The sequence below is a fragment of the Lissotriton vulgaris genome, chromosome 10 (genome assembly GCF_964263255.1).
Source record: "Lissotriton vulgaris chromosome 10, aLisVul1.2, whole genome shotgun sequence".
Taxonomy (NCBI): Eukaryota; Metazoa; Chordata; class Amphibia; order Caudata; family Salamandridae; genus Lissotriton; species Lissotriton vulgaris.
Window position 1 is genome coordinate 14,747,337 of NC_141698.1, and position 24,343 is coordinate 14,771,679.

The following is a 24,343-nucleotide window of genomic DNA, read 5'->3' on the forward strand; positions in this document are numbered from 1 at the left end:
TTTTTAAACTTTATTAGATCAGCTTTGGTGATTAGAAATAGATATTGATGGAATTTGGTTTTAGAAAAAATTTTGTAAACATGTATTGTTGTTTTATGGTTGATTAATTCCAATGTCTTTTTAAAAATTGTCTAAGTTTACTTTTATGGTTTCTACATGAAATCGAAATAAAGTTTTGAAACTTTAAACTTCCTTTTCCCCCACTTTGACTAATCCACTCAACTATGCCCACTGCACCCGCACTTTAGCAATCTCAGCGCCGTGATATCCCTTGGGATGATTGTTAGCGCTCTACAAGAAACCAAAATAAATAAATAATACATAGATTATCAACATAGACAGATGGCAGTTACCAGGACACCGTTCTGCCTGTGTCAGGGACACAGGTTGTGAAAGATTTAGTTGGGAACTGAAACGCGTCAGACGTTGCTCAGTTCAGAAACTTCCTCTATCTCTCTCCGCTGAAGTAGGATTGTGGCCATTAAAAATGATTATTTCAGAAGCGTTCGCTGCTTTCTTGTGAATGGCGCGTGTTACTCTCTCTATTTCAGTGTTTCACATGGCGCCGGAGTGCAAGTTCAGAGCATGGTAAAAACAGGTGAATGAATCTTTGGTAATGACTATATTAATAATGTTGTGTTGTGTTGGCAGCATCAGTTTGATCTCAAAGGGCTTTCGGAGTCTGGGCACTTGATACGGTTCTGGGACTCTGGCTGACAAGACTTAGGAGGACCCTATCTCTTTGTGTCTGAACTGAGAGAACCCGAGTCCAGTGCATTTGATAGCAATGGTCAGTCTCGGAGTCCTGTGTATTCTGTAGTCTCGGAGTCCTGTGTATTCTGTAGTCTCGGAGTCCTGTGTATTCTGTAGTCTCGGAGTCCTGTGTATTCTGTAGTCTCGGAGTCCAGTGTATTCTGTAGCGATACTCAGTCTCCGAGACCAGTGTATTCTGTAGCGAGGCTCAGTCTCGGAGTCCAGTGTATTCTGTAGCGATGGTCAGTCTCGGAGTCCTGTGTATTCTGTAGCGATGGTCAGTCTCGGAGTCCTGTGTATTCTGTAGCGATGCTCAGTCTCGGAGTCCTGTGTATTCTGTAGCGATGCTCAGTCTCGGAGTCCTGTGTATTCTGTAGCGATGCTCAGTCTCGGAGTCCTGCGTATTCTGTAGCGATGCTCAGTCTCGGAGTCCAGTGTATTCTGTAGCGATGAATTACATGAAGGAGAAGGTAGATCTGCCCCGTATTTAATCAGGTATAGGCTCAGTTAGAGTCCAGAATTTTCAAAGGTCACCCATTTTAGCGCTCACCAATAACTCAGAACCGTATACAATTTAAACAGAAGCATTTTTATAGAAAATATATCATTTTTATTCCTGATTAGTTCATATATTTTTATACATAACACAATTATACAAGCTTGTTTTTTTGAAAAATGTCATGATTATAAGGTAAAAACATCTATATATATATATATATATACATAACCCGTCATCCTTCCAGCATTCAGACTTCAACAAATTCATACATCACAACCAATCATACTTATACAAGGCTCATTCAAACATTCTGCTCAGATGGAATTTGAGGTAAATTGCTCTGAGAACATCCTGAATATTCCTCTCAGCCATAGGCCGGGGATAGATCGTACAATGTTCAGGGTAGATGGTTTCAACGCCTCACATCCTACCCCCGGGGGGCCCCTCACCTTGTGATTTATTAGATATTCTGTAGCGATGCTCAGTCTCGGAGTCCAGTGTATTCTGTAGGGATGGTCAGTCTCTGAGTCTACTATATTCTGTAGCGAGGGTCAGTCTCGGAGTCCTGTGTATTCTGTAGTGATGGTCAGTCTCGGAATCCTGTGTATTCTGTAGGGATGGTCAGTCTCTGAGTCTACTATATTCTGTAGCAAGGGTCAGTCTCGGAGTCCTGTATATTCTGTAGCGATGCTCAATAACAGATAATGGGCTGAATAGTGTAAGGCCAGCCCTCTCCGGGGTCAGTGTAGCATATTGTGCATGAAGGTGTGTGCAGCGTGTGTGCAGCTGAAGTCCACAGTTATCCACACCTCGGCCGTAGGGTGCTGTCCTCCTGTGGTTATTGCCTCTGAGCAGAGCGCCCTGGCGCTGTGCCTTCTGGGGGTGGAGTGCTGGGGTTAGCCTGTCCTGAATATCTCTGATGTATTGATAGGTGAGGGTGACTGGATATAGTGGGTGTGAGGGTGCGCTTTGCTATACATTGTGTTGCGAGTACAAGGACTTGGCGTGTTCTGTCTCTGATATAGTTTGTCCTGATTCATGGAAAGTGCGGAGTTTGCTGTGGTTTGTTGTAGGGCTCAGGAACACTGAACAAGCCACCTACTTCCCAATATTGTCACCAGAAACAGGAAAGAGCTTCCAGGCTTGGACAGCACCAATCATTCCAATGACAACGTCAGGTGACCTCATATTGGGCACAGGCAGGGGCAAGAAGAGTGTGGCTTTGGGCGTAGATGACCCAAAGTGGGGGCCTTGCAGCCCTGTGTCCAGGTGTGGCCTCATTAACACACACCTTTGTCTGCACACATTCGTGTAGGTAGGGTAAAGTGTTGTCAATCAGCAGCTCCTGCAGCAGCCGGTGCTGATGCGTTTCAAGGCACTATGCGTCCTCTGGAAGGGGAATCTTCCTTTCTTGTCTTTAGGGGGTGCAGCCGAGGCTTCCCCGAAAGTAACCGGCTGACTCAGTTAAGCCTGCAGGCTGGATCTGTGCTGAGAAGCGTTATCCTTCCTCTTCAGCCGGGAGGGTTGGGGCGGCTACAGGTGTATGCGTTTCTAGTGCCTCGCCTGTCTGAGAGTACTCAAGAGGCCGCACACGGTCAAAACCGAGGTTTATTGGTGATAAACAACCTGATATTAGCATGGATAGCTGGCTGGAAATGTGCTAATGGACAGTTCGTAGATGACTCTGCTTATGAGGTTGAAATCATACAGGCCAAACCCCAGTGGCGTAGCTAGAGCTTGTGGCGCCCGGGGCTATCCCTCAGATTGCCGCCCCTGAGGGGAGGGGGGAGAAAGGACAACGAGCAATTGAAAGAGGTCAGAGACACGCAGTATCGCCGCTAATAGTTACCTCGATCATGCAAGTTACATGCACATACATGACACGGTCCAAGGCTACACCCTGCATTATTTCTGTTGCCTACCAGGGTTCAGTGAAAAGTCCTGCAGCACTGACTTGTGGTTTCACTCCCTTATTTAAACCCTGGGATTCTCCTGCCCAGAGACGAAACACTAAGACACAAGGAACTGAAGACTTCACACTATGCCCTCATCAGCCTTTTGTGGACAAAACAGGACACACACACCGCTTGCCAACTAGATGGGAGTCACACCTGAGTCTACTAATTTGACAATATGGCAGGACTTCATGTATAAAATAGATATTAAGAGCGTACACACCGGGCAGGTTCGGAGCATGGGGACAGGAGGGGAGGAGATAGCTTTACGTCAGAGCTGCCGACTTTGGATTTGAAAAATCAGGTTCAACATCCTGTGTTCCCAGGCAATTTCACTTAATCTCTCCATGCCTAAAAAAAAGGAATATGTCCTTGTGAAATGTAATTGGTGCTCATGTAAAGCACTCAAATACCTTTATTTTGAGTGTGCTCTATCTAAAAACTGAAGGGGAAAAATGGGTTTAATTTACTAATTCAAGGCTATTTGCATCAAAATAATGGAAGGTGCTCCTGACCCTGCATGGAGCATGACCCCCTCCTGTGCTGCAACGCCTTCCTTTCTGCCACTGACCAGGATCTCTTTCAGAGCTCATCAGCGTCTGAAAGAGAGAGAGTGAGTTGCTTGTCTTTTCAAATGGTTAAAACCGCCAGGTACCAAAATGCGGGATAATGGGCATCACTTTTTGTCTTTGAGTGGGAAGTGGAAGGGATCCCTAGTCGCAGGCCAAACCTGCCAAATTCTGCCGGGTCTCACAGCTACGTCTGTGGCTGCAAGGCTGAAAAGGCTCAGGGGAGAAGGGGCCCCTCCTCTGGGTTTTGCAGCCATGGCCCAGTACTGCGAAGCACAGGGGAGGTGGGCCTCTCTTCCGCTATTCCTTGCAGCACTACACATGCTTTCAAGACCCAGGAGAGAGGTGGACTCGGTGCTTAATTTGAGCCTCTGGTTTTCTGTGCTCGACACCGGCCCTTAATTGCCAACAACAGTACTTATGACATCTGCCACATTGCGGCGCTCTTTGTGTAATTTAAAAATGAATACAAAAACCAGTTGTTTGCTAATTCAATTGTTGGTAGTGCACATGCTCTGTATGTGAGGGAAGATTGATCGTCTCCCGGCTCTGCGGATACAGCAAACTTGAAATACTTGACCCTGGATTGCACAAAGGCCGTCTCCCAGGAAAGGAAGAAGGGTGGTATCCATGCGACATACCTGTTCTGTAAGTGAAGGGCCCACATGTTCTGCCTGTTCTTTCAGGGATGGAAGTTTCCATTGCTGTTGCTTATGATTCACCAGATTTGTGCGAATGAAGTCTGCGCTGCCTCTTTGCTTCTGCCTTGTGGTGTCTATTTCCAGGGAGGGTATTCCAGACCCAGGTATGAAGCCAGGTGCTACTTGGGTGTACATAGGGGAAACTTGAAGCGCATGCTGTGACTATAATCTGTTAGTGATGGAAGCTTCCGACGCGGTAACCTGGGATTTTCATTTTGAATGGAAGTCTTTGACAGTGGTGAATGGCTGCGCTTCTGTCTCTCACCACTCTTCATGCAGCTCTTAAGCAGGCTGTCTCGCTAACGCTTGTACTGTCTGCTAATGAATTCAGCAGCTCTCGCTCATCTGCGGTTTGTCCGCGCGGCAACGACACTTCGAGCTATAGCATAAAGATCAATAATAGCATCCGATCGACCCGGGGTCTGGTGCGCCATCCACTATAACATGAGTCCGTTGCGCACTGCCTCATGACGGCTGGGGTAGAACACCAGCAATATTTGTCAGTCACAAATGTGCTCACTTTAATAATTCCAACTCCAGCTTTCATACACTTACTGATGATTTATGATGCAGATCTCCTTGGCTCATCCGTAAGTCACTGTGAAGATCATCATAACCCTCAGTGTAACATGATCAGCCCCGCCTGCATTCATGAAAGGATCAGATCTTGCAGATGATCAGAAACCTCAGAAGGATGACGAGACAGAGCAGCCATGAAATTGAGATTTCACTGAAATAATGTTCAGATCTGCAGACTGCGTGTGTGCTGCTGTAGTGTGACATGAAGGTATTGAAACATGACTACTATAAAGTCAGTGGCAGGCTGCTACTGACCAGAAAGTATTGCTGTGGGCGTCAGTCTGGCCGCAGGAGGTAAGGGTCGCGGGCGCACAGCGGTGCTGCAAACCCGCGTGCAGTCTCCCACAGCGCCATGCGTCTCATGCTGATTGTACCGTGCAGCCATGCATCTGACCCTGAGTGAGAGAGTCACTCTGTCAGGCGAGGGTCATTGATGCTGTGCCGTTCTGCCTGGACTCGAACGCCGCGGACGCCCTCTCAAGGTGTTCAAAACGGAAGACATGTCATAACTTTCCTGCGTGTTACTTCACGGAATAGCCTCGTAGGCAGCTCCGAGTATTTTAAAGTATTTCTACCTTACCTGCCCATGGCGCTGAAGGCACAATAACAACGCATTCAGCATAACCCTGCTACCGCTATGGGCTCCGCTTTCTGTTGTAGCTCCTCCATCCAGGAGGCGCGGAACGCGTAGCACCGCCCTGACATCGTCGGTGGACGCGCTTCCTTCCTTCTTGCGCTTCGTCTGTTTGTCGGCTGATGAGTGAGGAGGTCTTTGGTGCTCCTGGTTTAAATGTCCTGCGCACTTCAAACGGGGCGTGGCACTAGTGGCCCGTTGCGGCGCCGTTTATAATTTATTCGGGGACACTGACACTACTGTAATTGACAGTAGTGTGAGTGAGAGTGTCCAAAAATAAATTATAAACGCCGCTGCAACGGGCCACCAGTGCAGCGCGGTCGCCGCCCCAAAAATGATGCCACCTGGGGCGGACCTCCACCCCCCTAGCTAGGCCCCTGCCAACCCCCCTTCTGATTCAGACGGTAGACCACCGATTTCCAGGCTAGTGTTCTGTCTCCCTATTCCTGCATGTTAAGCCCGATTCCACTGCGGGCTTCCGCCAATAGGGACTGGTCCTGTGTGCCTCGGAGTTGCACTCCCAGGAGCTGCCCCCACAGGCCAGGGCACAACATTTGTGTCACGCTCTCTGCCTGCCACAGCAGTTTGTCCATACTCGTGACAGGTAAGAGAAAAAAGTATATTTGCATTTCTGATATCTGATCCTGCAGCAGCACTCTTACGAGTCCCATATGTAAGGATCGGGCCCTAGGCCCGCATGATAGAAATAATTGTGACACGGGACACCAGCTTATAGATGGTAACTCTGGCCACAAGCACGTGCGCTCGGGGTCTTTTATTAGCAGCGTCACCTGACCCAGTGACGTCTGTGGTGGGTGGGTGCACAGTGTATGGTTACCCTGAAAACAACTAGACTGTGTCCTGGCAGGACACTACACCATACAGGGCCATGGGCCCGAATCAGGCCTCGATAGAAGTCAATGGGAGAAATACATTCTCCCAATTCGTTTATAAAATCTCTCACTTTTCTCTTCTAAAATGTTGGCATGTATGCAAAATGTACGTTAAAACATATCTACTTGCTCGCGAGTTCCAGACCTCCAGCTGCCAGGGCTTCTTGTACCTGTTTTATTTTCATTTTTAATCCCATTCACACTTTTGTTCAGACCAGTGGTAGTGGTAGTCAGTGTACGGCCGGAGCCCCTGGCGGCCCGGCAGACCTTTCCTTGTGTGCCGCAGACCTTTCTCAGGGAATCTGTAAAACAGCAGCATAGAAGTTACGCAGCTCAAGTTCTTCTTCTTTTTTTTCTGTTACTGCTGCTAGCCGGGCAACATCTTTTGTCGATTCTGGGCTTTGTTCTCTAGTCAGTTCAGCTTGTTTAATGAGCATGGCTGCCATGCTCTTAAAACAAGCTGGAATGACTGTGGAAACAAGCCCAGTATCACAAACCAAACAAAATCGTGCTGCATGGTACATTTGTTTGTACTCTTCTGGTTCGGGCTTTCTTTCTACAGACGGTTGAGCTTGTACTGTCATCAAGGCAGGCGTGCTCAGAAGTGAAAGCTGAGTTGAATGGACTGTGGAAGGATGTAGAACAAGTATGGGAACTGTGAACAGGAGCATAGCACGGCTGGGCTGGGTTAGTGAGTGTGAGGAGCCCCATTCCAGCTTTCTTATTTGCAGGCTGGTACCTGCTATCTTTTTTATTCTATTATAAATTCAGGCCTGCAGGCAAGAGAGGGCAAAGATGTCCTCTTGGGGGTGAACTCCTCATACACGGAAATGGTAAACCTGAGAGTTTTGGGGCAGTCCGCGCCATGTCAGCCTCTCTGGCATCATTTTACTGCTGGGTATGTTGCTGATACTGCAGCAACACTTATGCTGCTTGAATGTAATTGAATATACTGCTGAGGTTATACTTTTTGCCACTATGGCCGTTTCTCTGCCTGAGGTCAATGCATTTCACAATAGTGTCACTCGAAGTGTCTCACATACATTATGAAAATGTCACCCGTACGCACAATGCAAACACAGAGGTGGCATAAGTAAGCAGGCTGAAAACGTGGTAGCCCTTTAAAATGTGGAGATGCACTGTTTTGGTGGAAAAGCTCAGTTTCATTGCTACAGACTTCAGATGCGTGTAACTGCAGGGTCACTGACTCAAATCCTAGTTGTTGCGCCGGAAAAAAAGCGATGCATATTATAATGTGACAGTAAGCACGGTGAGCATGCAGTTTGTAAATCTTTTACACACAATATAACATAGGCTACGCGTTTTTTAAACGTACAGGTTACACGTAGTTTAGCCTATAACCTGCTACAGCGTGTGCAAAAAGATTGCATTTTCTCCTAATATTTTGAAAAGCAGTTTCTTTTCTGTCCTCGTAATTCCCCTCCCCGCCGTGTGTTGCTGCTTCATCGACCCCTAATGTACTCTCCCCCCCCCCCGACAAATCGTTTGAGTGTCCATGGTGCAGAGACTCACTGTCCTGTTTCTGGTAGTCCTAAATATTCTGAAGTTCCTCACTTTCCAGAACATTCAAACTTTTTTTGTCTAACAATGGCATTCCGACAGAACTAAAAAGAATACAACACTGCCATCTAGCGGAGAACTGGAAATAGCATTGGGGATAAAAGTGTATTTTTTCGAAAACCCACTCCACAAACACGTTTAAATAATCGCCTCACCATTTAAATGTCACTAGTGACTCCCCCACATAGAAATAGATCATAAAACCAGCACATATGCGCCCGTTTCTCACAAGCACGAAAAGCCCCTCTGCATTGCACCCACCCACCATAGATACACAGGGACCTCAATCTGAAAATCAAACAGACATTGTTCGAACATAGAAATAGGACGGCAGGTGTCATTGACCTGGGACAGACACAGAATAGCTTAGTTGTCTCACCAATATAAAAGCATACAACGTGGCACTACGGGGAATTAAATACAACTTGTACGCACAGAATCATACTAGTTGAATTACTTCGGGCCAGATACCGACGCCTAATCCTGCCCTGGAACGAATAAAAACGTGCCTGCCTTGGTATACAGGCCAACGTTTGAAAACTGAAAAGAGGGAGAAAACATTTTTAGGCGGTGTAAGGTCGGGCCTTAGGCCCTCATGCTTATAATAACTGCAGACACAAAACACACTAGATACAGGGTGCAACTGGCCCAGAACACGTGCGCTTGGCCCCTTTTATTAGAGCTGTGTCACCTGACCAGAGACATCAGTGGTGGGTGGGTGTTTAGTGTAATTACATAGTTAGCACTAGAATGCTAACTGACTCGGGCACTAGATCCCTCCCAAAATTGGTAAAAATCAAACCAAACTGAAAAAGTCCAAAATCCTGAGGGGAAAAGAAGACACAAAAATGTAACATTGGACTTATGTTTTCAAACGAGTCTCTTTTACTGCTTGCAGGCTGCAAGCAGTGTAGTTCCTGCATCCAGGACCAATAGTTCTCTGTGGCACAGTTCGCAGTTGTTCGGCGGGTTCATTCTTTATCTGTGCTGTCTGGACGTTATTAGCCCTGGCTTTGCTTCGCTCACTTGGTGATGAGTAGTTTGAGAGAGATGGACGATATAAGTGTTGACTGTCTTCTGGCTTCTTTTCTCCATTCTAGCTTAGTGATGTTTCCGGGCAGGCTTTAATGTTGCCTCTTGGCAGGTGAAGAGAGTAGGTGCAAACATCCCTCTCACTAGGTGTTCTCTCGCAAGACGTCCGGGAGGACCTCTTTACCAGGTTTCCACTGGACTGGTGTTTTAGGTAGTGTTGCTCCACCATAACCTTCGGGCTGTGAGCTGGGCGCTCCACGAGCCCCACCGTCGTGTCCTAGTTCCACCTGAAGGTTGGGTTGTCGACTCTTTTCCTTGCTCGCGAGGCTTTCACCCCCATGGGTCCTGCAGACTCGCAGTTGTGGATCTGTCTCCCGTGTGGAACTTGCTGCCACCAGAGTCCCTTGAGGCCTCTGCTTCCTGGGTTGCCACGGGCTGGTGTGAGGTGGTCAGTTCATCAGCTTCCGGAGGCCTGAGCAGTCTCGTCATCCAGTCTTCCGCTCAACCCCAGAGGTAGATGTCGCCAACAGTCTAGCTTGCTCTCTTCTGCGTTCGCCATGTGGATGGATGGCTCGTAGGTAGTTGTCTTTAGTCTGCGCTGCCGGTGCTCTTGCCAGGTCTTGTCCTCCAATGCACTCAGGTGTTCCAGTGCTTGTCATCTTCCTTCTTTCCGCAGGGGCAGCTTCTTCTTGCAGTGGCGGTATGCCACTCTGATTTCTCCTTCCCTCTTTCTCAGTGGCGGTGGCCACTCTGATCTTTCTTCCTTCTTCTTGAGATGGCAGTGTGCCACTCTGATTTCTCTTTCCTTCTTTTCTCAGTGGCAGTGGCCACTTTGATATTTCTTCCTTCTTCTTCTTCTAGCGACGTACCCTGGCCCAATCTTCTTAATCTTCTCTGGCCAGGCTTCCCCATGCAGCGCGCGCACTCTGCACATGTCATTCTGGTCTTGTCCTAGTCCTAGGACACTGTCTTCTAGTCACTCAACTCCTAGGGTTAGCTTTGCGACCTTCACTTCCTCTTTCAGTCGCTTCCATTAATTGTGAAGTTGAAGTTTGTTGGTCCATGTCCGCGGACCACGCCTTGGCTGTACTTCTTGGACCTCGTGCTGGTCCCTTCTGCCGATGTCCGGCAGGTAGGCCTATTGGTGCGACCATCTGGCTAGTCTGCTTCATGCTTTGTGACCAGGCTGAGTGGTCAGGTTGCTCGTGTGTTGAGACTTCAATGCTGCAGGTTGTCTGCGCAACCATTTTCCTTGCGTCGCAGTTCGGCTGCTTTAGTGCGCATCTGGGTGCGCTCTTTGGGTGCTCCATGTGACTTGCTGCTTTGGGCTAGTGCTGTCTGTATTGCTGCACATTTGTGTCATGCGCTTTTGCACTTCTTGTTGCCGGGTTCCAGACCAACCGTCGGTTTGTGTGGTGGTACTCCTACTTTCGCCATACTGCTGCAACGATGGCCTGTGGCCACTAGGCATCGTTGTGCTCCCCTCCGGCGAGGCGTACGTGCTTCTGGAGTGTTGCTTTTGGATGGTTGCGTCACCACTCAGTTGACGTTCTTCTGGTCTTGCTTCTTCTGTTCGTTGCTGGTTGCGATCCTTGTGAATTTCTCTGGGCGCATTTACTGCGTACTTTCTAGTGCCTTCTGAGGAGTTCTTGCACTCCTGTGCCTGAGTGTTCTTTGCGCTGTGGTGCGCTCCTGCGCCGTTGCCGCTACATGCCTTGCGTGCATGCCTTCGCTTCAGTATCGCTGACTGTGTCCCTTGTATGTCTTCTTTAGTTCTCTTGTCCTTGGGAGTAGCCACCTGCCAGCAGGTGGTTCTCTCGGTCTCTAGGCATCGCTTGTGTGGGCCATGCAGTCTTGGCTGTGTTTGCTTGGTGGCGTTCCGGTGTGGCAGTGTTCTTAGCGATTCTGGAGTGTTCTTTGCGCTTGTCCAGTTTCTCCTTTGGTTTGTTGCAGGCTTGTTTGTGTTATTTCCCTGCAGTTCGGATATCGGCCACCAGATGGCAGGCTTGCATTTCTTTCGTCATCCACGGAAGCTTCAAACATGGTGCGTGCTTCCTTTTGTGGACCTTGCTGCTTTGATCCCCATCCACCTAGCAGGACTGCTGGGGTCCCTGGTCCTTTTTGGTTTGTGCCTTTCCTTATTTATTGTTCACTCTGTAGCAGTATTTACATTTGTGCCCACCCAACCGGGACTCTTCTCTGCCGCTACCTTTCACAGGCACTGCAGCTCGTCTATCGGCCTCGCCGGGGTGCTTCTCTGCCGCACTTCACCCCTCACCTCGGGCTCACCGCTTTTCTTAGGCAGCGCGGGGACACAATATTGCGGGCAGAGTGTTCATTGAGGAGGAAGGTGCTGGCTTCATACGACGTTGGCCGTTCGGGCCGGCCGCATGTAATCGCTGCAATCCGTGGGGGTCACAGCTGCTCAACACTACCGCTTTCTCAACGTGCATTTGGGACGGCCGTGGGCTGCACGCTATCTCCTCTTCACTCTCCCTGCCCGCTAGCCTCACGCAGTCCTCGCGCGGGCAGGGGGGGGCGCTATGTGCAATAATGCAGGGTGAGCACCCGCCGGCTTCTTCATCTCCCTGCCACCTTTCTCGTCACTTTTCTCCGCTCCCTGCCCGTGGCAGCCTCATTTTCTTCGCTCGCGGGCAGGGGGGGGGGGGGGGGGCTGTGGGCCAAGTTCCGACATGTGGGGCAAGCTCTCGCCTCAGGGACAGTGTGGGCGCCACATCGCGGGTGAGCTCCGCTTTAATTACTCGGCGCCCGGCAGCTCCCCAAGCTGCGGGCACTCCCCTTTTAAGCCCTTTCACCCCGCCGCCGCAGCCTCACACCACACGCGCTGCACGGCGGAGACAGGGGACGCTTCAGGCAGGCCGCGGGTGGGCTCTGCTGGACTTGTTGTATTAACGGGGGCAGTATCCGGCGCCGTTCGCACTGTTGGGGCTCAGTTACTGTTTATAGATCATAGCGGGTGAGCTCCGCTTTATACATGTCCCGGGCGGCGCTAGCCGGCGCCGCCATTATAACTGTTGTGACCGTTGCGGGTGGGCTCCGCTTTCGGTGTCTGTCATCTGCATGGGCCTAACTTCGGCCAACGGGCCACTGTTGCCACGCGAGTGGGCTCCACGAAGGCTTCACCATGGGTGTGCACAGTCGCGGCCGACGCAGGTGGGCTCTGGTCAGTCCGCTCCTCTCACGGTGGGGTCTCTGTCTTGCGGCCGACGCAAGTGGGCTCCGGTCAGTCCGCACTTTCTCTCGGGGCACCGCCACGGCAGGGCGGGTCACAGCAGGCCTGAGAGGTGCAGGGTGGGCTCCCAGTCACCTTCTCATTCTTCTCCAGGCCCGGGGCTCGACACACGCCCCGCGGGCCTCTCGGCGGCTGGCTCCTTTTCTAGGGGGTGTGCCTTTGCTGCTGGCAGCTCTCACCCCCTTTTCCTCGAATTTTCGTTTAGCTGGCACGCGTGGGCACAGCTAAAGCCTCATCGCCATTGTAAGGTCGGGCCTTAGGCCCTCATGCTTATAATAACTACAGACACAGGACACACTGGATACAAGGTGCAACTAGCCCAGAGCACGTGCGCTCGGCCCCTTTTATTAGAGCTGTGTCACCTGACCAGTGACATCAGTGGTGGGTGGGTGTTTAGTGTAATTACATAGTTAGCACTAGAATTCTAACTGACTCTGGGGCACTACAGGCGGAAGCCAGTTAAAATTAAGTCATTTTGTCTTTAGAAAATCTGTAGTCTACCACTTGAATCGGGTCTGTTGGTATAATGGCCCTGTGCTCATTAAACTACCCGAACACCAGGTCAGGGACTAAGTTTACTGATCTTTTTCTGGACAGATAGTTAAAAAACAGGGCCGTGCTGACAAATCTCAGCTGCCTGGTGACACTACAAAGCTGACACCATGCTTGACCCTGGCATTCTTCACCCGCCTGTTTTTTAGCTGTGGAGGGTGGTTATTCTAATCTAGACGCCAACTTACCAGAGAGCTGTGCGGGAGGGAGTGGTTTACTGCATCGTATGCTGGGTATTAAGGGAGTGTCAAGGCACAGTTAAACTATGGTGAGATGGAAACCCCAGGAAAAGAGGTTCAGTGGGGGTGGAGTCACTAGGTCGATACTTGAGGGAGTGGAGTGGGCACTCTCATTGAAGAAGAGTCCGTAATGTTGCAGTCACGTATTGATGAAAGAGACGGTGAAGTCAAAAGCCATGTTAACGTCAAACTCTATCCCTATTGTCAAAAAAATGGCGGCAACATCCACAAAGGCCATTACACCGGCACTGGAAGTGTACAAAGCAAGAGCGCAATCAGCAACGTTGTATGGAGCAGAGATCTGGGGGAGTGGCAACCTCAAGGCACTAGGGAGAACTAAATATTGAGAATGTTTGTGGCCCTTCCCCCAACTTACTCCTTTGATCCCTCTGACATACGATTTGGATATAAAACGTCTGGAGCCTCCTGCAGTCTTAGAACTCTGGCGTTTTGGATCAGAACCTGGACAACTCCGGAGCGAACTGTGTACAGAGAGTCACTAGCTGAATTACAGACACTTGACACTCGTCTTGCGTTTCCCTGGCTAAAACATATTCGAGGGTGGCTCACTGACTTAGGATTGAGCAGGTACTGATCGAACCCGTAAATCCAAAAGTGAGATCAGACTATATACTGGGATTTTATTAGAGCTAGGGAGGTCAGGAGTGGCATACAAGCTAGGCTCACTGCCCAATTCTTCCAGCATAAAACGTCCCCTAGTTTTGAGCCCTTCCTCGATGAGATAGAACCGCAGCAGGCAAAGAGTTTATATCTGAAATTCAGATGTGGAATATTGCAATTAAACACCTTTGTTGCTAAATGGTCCTCTACCCCGTCTGAGGAGAGGGAGGTACGTTTTATTTTATGCCAGATGGGGGTCGCAGAAGATTTCCCACATATCTTGTTCTTCTGCTCAGCATGTAAATATTCCCAGAAGCATGTGGATAAATCCATAGTATTTGGAGTAAGCCGCTTCATATTGGCCACATACTTTATTAGGAAAAAGAGGGCAAATATTATAGATCTGTATAGGGGCTGTGACTGAGAAACTTATTTCAAGCAAGGGTTTAGGTTTAGGTCCGAGAAGTAGCGTTCAGACGTGAACTCAAACAATCAATTAGACACAAAGCAACTAGTAAAATCTATTTAAGTTAAGTATTGTTCTGTGAGGTTTTAAAGGCGATGTTGTAACTAACGCAGAACCACAAAGGAAAGCGTGGGTAAGTTTCTTCATTAAGAAATGATGGGTACAAAAGGGAAACTGCTTTGTCTGTGTAAATATTGAATCATTTTTAAAATAGCAGTTTTTTTAAAGCCTTACGGTTTTAACAGTAGTTAACACTTAAGATTTGATAGACTTAGTTGAACATATATCTTATTGATTTCTTGTATGAATAGTTAATTTTATTGTAGAAGACTATAATAATTGCGATTTTGCCCATCTGATTATACATGCGCCTCTTAAGGAACGGCCATCGATCAAGAACAAGTGGTGTATCCTGTTGCCCTATTAGCCCAAATCAGGTTTCTTTGAGAAGAACAATTAGGTAGGGAAGTAACTGGACTGTTAAAACTAACTCTTGGAATCTCCTGTAATTAATGTTGAGGCATATAGATGAAATGAAATGACCCACGGATGAGCGCATTTTTATGAATTGTAAATATGTGTAAGGCATTTTATTATATTTTGAACTTTAATGTTTTGAAGTATATTGAATGAGAGTTCTTAAGTCTTTCCAGTGTCAACCGCGAGAGAGAGCTTGGCAGGTGGGGGATGCAGTGCCAGCAGAAGGCCTGTCCCCTGGCTTTTTCTCCTACCTGCATATTTTAGGCTCCAGCTTCAGGTGGTCGCCCGGTATGCCAGGATGCTGAGGTTGATCACCATGTAGATGAGGAAGCAAGTCCTATACCTTGTGTGGGCATGGATGTGGACACAGTGGAGAGAGTATGTGTTTGTCAAACCCTGAATATCTTTAAATAGATGGTCCGCAGTGAATAGGACTCTCTACAGGGGGTCAGGCGTGCCTCAAAGATTCAGTCACTCACGACACTGCATTTGTTGAGGTGTGACTGGTCCAGTGCTTGTTTCAGGTCCCAGTAGAAAGGCCTCCTATGTGGATCTGTGCAGCGCTGAACGCATTTCATTGGAGAGAGCTCATGAGTTGGAAGGGCTAGTACTTGGCGGCAGCCCTGGGTGGTCTTGGAGTGAGTCGAAGGATATGGTGGGTTAATCTTAGATTCCAAGTAGGTGTGCGGTGAGAGAGGATGTAGAGAGGTGGTTAAGAGCCATACCAGTCTCTGTTTTGAAAACAAGTGTCAGTAGCTGCATGGGCCTGTTTTTGGCAGAGAGCCAGACGGCTTCCTGATTGAATGTCGATGAAAGAAGTAAAGAGGGGGCCAGCAAGAACACTATTACAATGGTCAGACTTTCTGAGAACTAAACATCCGGCATGCCGTCTGACATCCCAGAGGGGACGGACATACCACCAAATGGTGTTCAATGACGTCCAAAAAGGAAATGGAGGATTCCAGACCCAACCACTAGATGGTGGAATTATGCACAGCATCTGAATCCAGAAAACTCTTCAAGCTGCAAAACTTCTCCTACTAGTACCCATTTCGTTAGTGCCATTTTCAAAGCATTGAGAGGGTGGGTTTTGTGTATGTCCAGTACTTTTATCTCACTCTGGTTGTTGTGTTAGCTATGTGGTGTTTGGTTTCATGTCTAGTCTAAATAGAACCCCCGGGTTTCTGCCGGAGACTTCACTGATGTTGGCTGTGCAGCAGGCAGCCCTGGTCTCATTTTGTTTGTTTTGGTTACACGTGGTTGTCTGGCACGCATGGCTCTTGTGCAGCATGCTTCCCTAGATTTTCTTGACTGATCTGATGAGTTAGTTTTTAGAATGTGGTTGTCAGTGAGGAGTGGAGGCTGTCAAAAGGACTACTGATGACTACACAAGAACATAAAAGCCACAACATACCACCTTCAACAGGATTAACCATACAACCACACCACACCATCCATATGACACACTTCACCAATCACACCTCCTGCCCCAGCTCTCACCACACCACTGACCCCAGGCCCACCACACACTTCTCTACCACATCCACAATCCTAACTATGGGGAGGGCCTAGCATCGTGTGGAAGCAATAGTAGTGCTCCCCAAGGCCTTGAGGGCTGTGAAAGCTGTAGCACCCACTCTCTGCTGAAGGACCATTGCAGGAGTGCACATCATGCCTCTGCCTTTGGGTGATGCCTGTTGCATTTCCCAATGCTTCAATACATTTGGCAGTGGTTTGATCTCCCCAGGTCCTTCTAACAGCTCTCAGCTTCAGTGCTGGAAGCTCCTTCATTTGATGTGCACGGATATGTTAACACATGTTTGATGCATGCTCTGTTCTTGTTCTAGGTGACCAAGCTGCCGATCGCGGAATGTTCCCAGTTCTCAGACTGCAGCACTTGCATGCAGGCCCGGGACCCTTTTTGTGGCTGGTGCGTCCTACAGGGCAGGTAAGTCTGGATCATCTGGGGGCCAGTGGGTCTGCAGATCTGTCTGTGATGAATCAGATGGACTCCAGATCTGGGCCATCTGGTGGTAACCTCGCCTACCTAGAAGTCCAGGATCGTGCAACTGGTTACTTTGGTACCTATTGGCTCTTTGTGCCCATCTAGCTACCATCTACCCTAATATTGTCTGTTCACTGGTAACTTACTGGCGCCTCACAGTCCATGTGCACATGATAAGGCAAACGTGCTGTTGTGCTCACTGTGCAAGGTGACTCTTAAAAGTCTACATATTCAGGTGCACAGGTGTCGGGAACCTCAGCTCTTCCCTTGCACGGCCATGTGTGCTGAATTTAGATTGCACGATCCTAGCTGTAGAACTAAGGAGGGTGTGGCTGGAGACAGGATGTGCAGCAGACACCCTGGCTGTGGGGTCCAGGTGTTGCCTGGTGGTGGGGTTGGTTGGTCAATAGTACTCCCAGGTGCTCTATGTATATCGAGTGGGCGGAGACTTGAGGGATGCTGCATCCTTCTGTGATGCCCTCTGACTTGGGGAAGCCTTTCTGCACCTAGTGGGCAGGACATGAAAGGTGCCACTGTAGGATGGCGTGTTCAATGCCCATTCCGAAAGCGAGGGTGATATGCAAGGTTTGATGCTCAGTGCTGTCGAAAGGCTGCAGAGAGGTCGCTTACGACAAGGCAGGGGTCGCAGTTGTCTGTGATATGGAGGATGTTGTCACCACTTTGGCTGTTGGTGTCGCTGCGCTTTGTGTGCTGCACCAAGGGTCTATAGTCATACTTGTAATCTTGCAGTAGGGAGATGGCCATGAGCTTGTCCGGAAGTTGGCTCACAACATCTTTTTCGATGATCTTGCCTAGTAATGCGAAGTGTGATTGGGCGCCAGTTGGCTTGCTTGTCGGTGTCGAAACAGCCTTTTGACGAGTGGAAGTCGGGGAGGAGTCTTGCTGGAGAGATGCATTGATGACCCCTTGTTCTGGTTTCCTCTGTAAATTTCCTTTCTAATGGAAGGAGTGGTGTCCTTTCTTTATTTTTCTTTGCTCCAAAATGTACTGATTTAGCAGCATAGGGTTTTCAGCAGAAACATTGTATAATAGAGCACTAGCCGATGCAGCACCATGACCGGTTTGGGTGATAAACAGAAAACGAGTTTACAGTATGCCGCAGGAGTGGTACAAGCTGTTGGTGAACGCGCCCACTGAGGAGACTGATTCAAGAATCCAAAGCTATAATCTTTGTACTTGCCCAGCACAAAAGGCAGCAGGCGACACAAACCAGAACACAGACTAAGTGAAGTCTAATTGCAAGGTCTGTGAGAGATTCCACGCTTCACTTTCAGTATGAATCGATGAATCTTTAGGGCAGGGTTTAATTCCTGGACAAAGGATCTGGCTTTGCTGATTGAGGGAAGAGAATTCCACTTGAGGGGGCTAAGGTGGGAGAAGGATCAGAAACTTGTGGTACCGGGGGTTGGGACTGGTTAATACCAGAAGATTCTAGTTGTATAGGGGTGGGGAAAAGTAAACCCACAGTAAACCACAAGTATTTTTAAATAGAAATCTCACTGGTATGTGCATGACTCAATTTGGCAAAGAAACGAGCAGACTGTGGCTTTAGAGTGAGGAGGAAGTTTATCTGGATGGGACATGACCTGTGCAGGAGACGCACAGGCAGTGGTTATTAACAGGAGAGTTCAGGTGTTGGCTGCATGCCCTGGAAGGAAGGGTCCTGTGGCTGATGGAGGAAGCTCAGGTGGGTTGTGACCTGTGCAGGAGACGCACAGGCAGTGTTTATGAACAGGAGAGTTCAGGCGTTGGCTGCATGCCCTGGAAGGAAGGGTCCTGTGGCTGATGGAGGAAGCTCTGGTGGGTTGTGACCTGTGCAGGAGACCCACAGGCAGTGGTTATTAACAGGAGAGTTCAGGTGTTGGCTGCATGCCCTGGAAGGAAAGGTCCTGTGGCTGATGGAGGAAGCTCAGGTGGGTTGTGACCTGTGCAGGAGACCCACAGGCAGTGTTTATGAACAGGAGAGTTCAGGTGTTGGCTGCATGCAGTGGAAGGAAGGTTCCTCTGGCTGATGGAGGAAGCTCGGGTGGGTTGTGACCTGTGCAGGAGACGCACAGGCAGTGTTTATGAACAGGAGAGTTCAGGTGTTGGCTGCATGCCCTGGAAGGAAGGGTCCTGTGGCTGATGGAGGAAGCTCAGGTGGGTTGTGACCTGTGCAGGAGACGCACAGGCAGTGTTTATGAACAGGAGAGTTCAGGCGTTGGCTGCATGCCCTGGAAGGAAGGGTCCTGTGGCTGATGGAGGAAGCTCTGGTGGGTTGTGACCTGTGCAGGAGACCCACAGGCAGTGGTTATTAACAGGAGAGTTCAGGTGTTGGCTGCATGCCCTGGAAGGAAAGGTCCTGTGGCTGATGGAGGAAGCTCAGGTGGGTTGTGACCTGTGCAGGAGACCCACAGGCAGTGTTTATGAACAGGAGAGTTCAGGTGTTGGCTGCATGCAGTGGAAGGAAGGTTCCTCTGGCTGATGGAGGAAGCTCGGGTGGGTTGTGACCTGTGCAGGAGACGCACAGGCAGTGTTTATGAACAGGAGAGTTCAGGCGTTGGCTGCATGCCCTGGAAGGAAGGGTCCTGTGGCTGATGGAGGAAGCTCTGGTGGGTTGTGACCTGTGCAGGAGACCCACAGGCAGTGGTTATTAACAGGAGAGTTCAGGCGTTGGTTGCATGCCCTGGAAGGAAGGGTCCTGTGGCTGATGGAGGAAGTGCGGGTGGGTTGTGACCTGTGCAGGAGACCTCAGGCCGTGTTTATGAGGAGAGAGTGAATGCTTCCGCTGCCTGCACTGGAAGGAAGGGTGCAGTGGGCTGATGTTCAGCACTTGATCGTGAGCTGCTGCAGAAGCCTTTGTGATGAAGGACTTTAGGTAAATGCTTGGTTTCTAGTAGATGGGGTCAATGTTGGCCATCTGAAGGGCAGTCGATGGGAAGTGGTAGAGAGACCGGAGTACTAGAGTTCAGAAAGCATACAATCCATCTTATACCAATGTAGCCTGAGTGACCGTAGTGGCATCCAGCGACACACAGCTGAGGGACAAACTGACATCGGTCACTGGAGGTGTGGTGAGAGGGCTTTGAAACGGTAAAATAAGTGGGTATCCTCGGCATGCCTTCGAGCCTCATGACGTGCCTTAAAGGGGTACTGCCCTCAGTGAAGTTGGGGTGGGGGGGAATGCCCCCACTCATTCCTTTGGCATGGGGTTGGAAGGGAGGGTAGTAGTTCCTCATTCACTCAATTGTTCCTTCCCCCCTCTCCGACAGGTGCACAGAGAAGGCCGAGTGCCAGACTGAAGGGGCCGAGGACCGCTGGCTCTGGAGTTACCAAGAGGAGGAGCAGTGCCTGGTGGTGCAGGAAGTTCGTCCAGCCAACCTGAGCCTCACTCGGCACACCCAGGTACAGGATCCTGCTCAATCATGTCTCACCAGCGCTTCTGTCTTGTGATTTCCCAATATTCTGCTGCCGCTCTAAGACTATGAGGTCTGCAGCATGGCCAGTTGCATGTCTTTCGTGAAGCTATCACATGACTGACTCGGCCTCAGTCCCAGCACCCTTAGAGTGGCACTGGTTTTCAAGCCTGACTTGACAGTCTCTGCTCCTGCCCTTCCAGCCTTTAATGTACACCAGTCTTCTCCGAGATCTCCCGCTTCTTTACTGCATTGGCCAGTCTGCCTCAAGCAGCCTTTCATGAACACCAGTGAGGCTCTTAGGGCAGGAGGGATGAGGGCAGGGATGCTGAGATGTATTCTTTTTACTTAATTAGTTGTGCTCTCTGCCCTTCAGACTCCAGTCCACCTGACAGTTCCTGGTCTTCCTGCCCTGGATGAGGGCTCTGGCTTCGTCTGCTCCTTTGGTGAATACAAGAGTCCAGCCGAGGTCCTGGGCACAGAAATCTCCTGTGAAGCACCCCCGCCAGAGCAGATACCGCCAACCCAGCCGGGCATGGGTGAGAAATAATGAAGATAAAGTATTGTTCTAACAGGACACTGCAGTAGGAAGCTCTCACTGCTATGCTTTTGCAGAACAGAGGGAACTGTTGGGAAAAGAAAACACTGCTGCTGCCCTAGCAGCAAAATCGAAAGAAGCTCAGACAGCCGGGGTCGTGTAGCACTGACACCGCACTGCTGGAGAAAGCTCAGGCAGCCAGGGATCATACAGTATTGACACAGCACTGCTGGAGGGTGCTAATGTTGTTAGAATGATTAATGCAGTGAGTTACAAGTACAGCGATGTCCAGAGGTCCTTTGTTCTATACAGTAATGTTTTCTGAGAGAAGGACAGCAGTGTCCGGGGCGTCCTTTATACCATGCATTAATTCAGTGAGACAGAAGGATAGCGATGTCCGAGGCGTCCTTTGTTCTATACAGTAATGCAGTGAGACAGAAGGATAGCGATGTCCGAGGCGTGCTTTGTTCTATACAGTAATGCAGTGAGACAGAAGGATAGCGATGTCAGTAGCGTCCTTTGTTCTATACAGTAATGCAGTGAGACAGAAGGATAGCGATGTCAGTAGCGTCCTTTGTTCTATACAGTAATGCAGTGAGACAGAAGGATAGCGATGTCCGAGGCATTCTTTGTTCTATACAGTAATGCAGTGAGACAGAAGGATAGCGATGTCCGAGGCGTCCTTTGTTCTATACAGTAATGCAGTGAGACAGAAGGATAGCGATGTCAGTAGCGTCCTTTGTTCTATACAGTAATGCAGTGAGACAGAAGGATAGCGATGTCAGTAGCGTCCTTTGTTCTATACAGTAATGCAGTGAGACTGAAGGATAGCGATGTCAGAGGCATTCTTTGTTCTATACAGTAATGCAGTGAGACAGAAGGATAGCGATGTCCGGGGTGTCCTTTGTTCTATACAGTAATGCAGAGAGGCAGAAGGATAGCGATGTCCGAGGCGTCCTTTGTTCTATACAGTAATGCAGTGAGACCGAAGGATAGCGATGTCCGGGTTGTCCTTTGTTCTATACAGTAATGCAGTGATACCGAAGGATAGCGATGTCCAAGGCGTCCTTTGTTCTATACAGTAATGCAGTGAGACCGAAGGATAGCGATGTCCGAGGCGTCCTTTGTTCTATGCAGTAATACTGTGACACAGAAGAATAGCGATGTCCGAGGCGTACGTTGTTCTATACAGTAATGCAGTGAGACCGAAGGATAGCGATGTCCGAGGTGTTCTTTGTTCTATACAGTAATGCAGTGAGACCGAAGGATAGCGATGTCCGAGGCGTCCTTTGTTCTATACAGTAATGCAGTGATACCGAAGGATAGCGATGTCCAAGGCGTCCTTTGTTCTATATAGTAATGCAGTGATACCGAAGGATAGCGATGTCCAAGGCGTCCTTTGTTCTATACAGTAATGCAGTGAGACCGAAGGATAGCGATGTCCGAGGCGTCCTTTGTTCTATGCAGTAATACTGTGACACAGAAGAATAGCGATGTCCGAGGCGTACGTTGTTCTATACAGTAATGCAGTGAGACCGAAGGATAGCGATGTCCGAGGTGTTCTTTGTTCTATACAGTAATGCAGTGAGACCGAAGGATAGCGATGTCCGAGGCGTCCTTTGTTCTATACAGTAACAGTGAGACAGAAGTAAAGCGATGTCAGAGGCATTCTTTGTTCTATACAGTTACACAGTGAGACAGATGGAGGGATATACATATCTTGAGATGACTTCAGTGTACACTGGGCAGTGATAAGCAGAGAATAAAAAATGATGGATTTCTTCTGTATTCAACACTGTCGTATGAGAAGAGCTGTAATGAGTGCCTCAAGATTTCTATTCAATGCAGTGGTACAGAGAGGAAGACAGGAAGGCCTGAGGTTATCTTTATTTTTCGATATGAAAAGAGTGTAGATTTCCTTGTTGGGCATGCCCTGCGGTGAAGCACTAAAATACAAGGGGTAAACCATGCTTGAGTGTGTTTTTACGTTAACACCTGCTTTTTATCTTCTAGACCATGTCATCGTACCCTTGGCAGTGCTGTTTGGCGAAGTCATTGTTGCTTCCACAGACTTTGCCTTCTACGACTGTGCCGCTGTGATGGCGCTTGCTGTGTCGTCTCCGTGAGTGTACTGGGCTCTCAGAGTCTCACTCATGCCTGGGGTTTGGGGATCCACAGAGTTGGCTACTGTTGTTTTCAGTTGTCTTTTGTGTTTATCTAGCTACCTTTAACCCCATGGCTTTGCCATGGCCCAGCCGTCCTGTGTTACACACAGACTCACCCAGCAGCTCATCACAAGAGCTGGTTGAGAATCTCTTTGAGGTGCAGAGCAGTGTTTTTTAAAGAGTGAAATGTTAGTGTTGCTAGTTGTATTTTTTGCATTTCTTTGCACACTGTACATGCTCAGTCCTCATGCAGACCAGCTTATTGATTTCACAGACCCCAACTCTCTTTGTACTAAGGCACACTTTGGCGTGTGCATTAATGCACCTGAGTCTTGAGGCCTGGGCATTTCCTGCACAGACGCTGGTGTGTATGCATGAGAATATAAGTGCACCCACATGAAGACTATAAAAAATATATATATTCCATGTGCACAGAAGGAGCTCTCTGTACTGGTCTGAGTAACTGTTGAGCTTGCAGGTAGAGGAGAAAGGCATCGTTAACTGTTGTCATATATCGGTCCCATTAACAAAAGTGTGTACCTCTTGAGCCTCAACTTCAACGCAAGGGTTATCTGGATGTGTCTTTAGGAATTCAGCAGACAAGCGATTGCTTAACCTGTCACCGAAGGATTCCCCTTAGAGTGCTGTTCTTGCACATTTGAGTCTGATTACTGAGCCCAAACATGTCGCTTTGATCTGCAGCTACACACAACCATGTGTATTGTAATTTGACGTACAAACTATTGGGTTGATAATGTAACTTTGCGTGCCAGGGTATCTTTCTTTTTAATAGTGTAAGTGTGCTGCCTGCAGTTTTTAGGTCTCACCTACCAGACAACTCTTTGTGGTCTGTAGATGAAAGACCCGAATTGACCATAACAAAAACTTAAAATGGTCTTAAAGCCCGCCGATTGCTTACCATTGGTTGTCTTCGGCATAACGCCCTGAGCTGCTGACTTTGGAGCCGCTGGGTGCCAGGTTCGAGTCTGTGTCAACATCCTGTGATTTAAGGCAAATCACCTAATCTTCCCGTGCCTTTTGTCCAAAGGAGGAGTCACCTATATCATGACTACAAAAACTCCTTCCAAGACAACAACCTGCAATCATCCGAGCCCAACACCAGGTGGCGGTCTAATGCTAAGGTGTACAACTCTGCAGTTCTACATGCCCAGAACAGATGCATACTGGTAAGTAGCATTTTCCTTACTAAACTAACAAGCATTTGCAATGCAAAAGGTCTCACATTTACGCGAGTTTAAACTATTGGCATTGTAAATTACACTGCCTTTTATTTATGTTTTGAAAACAAAAAAAGTCATTGTTATTTGCAATGTCAATAGCTCAAACTTGCGAGACCTACTGCATTGCAAATGCTTGTTTAAAGGATGTGACGCCGGATCCTCAGACAGTAG

The 24,343-nt window shown here is 48.8% G+C and overlaps 1 protein-coding gene across 4 annotated transcripts in view; it reads left to right on the top strand.

The window, feature by feature from the left end:
• Positions 1-24,343, top strand: part of PLXNB3 (plexin B3) — a 297,888-nt gene that overhangs the window by 201,066 nt on the left and 72,479 nt on the right. For all 4 annotated transcript variants that reach the window (XM_086940225.1, XM_086940224.1, XM_086940226.1 and 1 more), the window contains 4 exons: positions 16,655-16,755; positions 20,085-20,217; positions 20,605-20,767; positions 22,780-22,888. In XM_086940225.1, the coding sequence (XP_086796351.1) occupies positions 16,655-16,755; positions 20,085-20,217; positions 20,605-20,767; positions 22,780-22,888 (506 nt within the window). The remainder of the gene's footprint in view (positions 1-16,654; positions 16,756-20,084; positions 20,218-20,604; positions 20,768-22,779; positions 22,889-24,343) is intronic.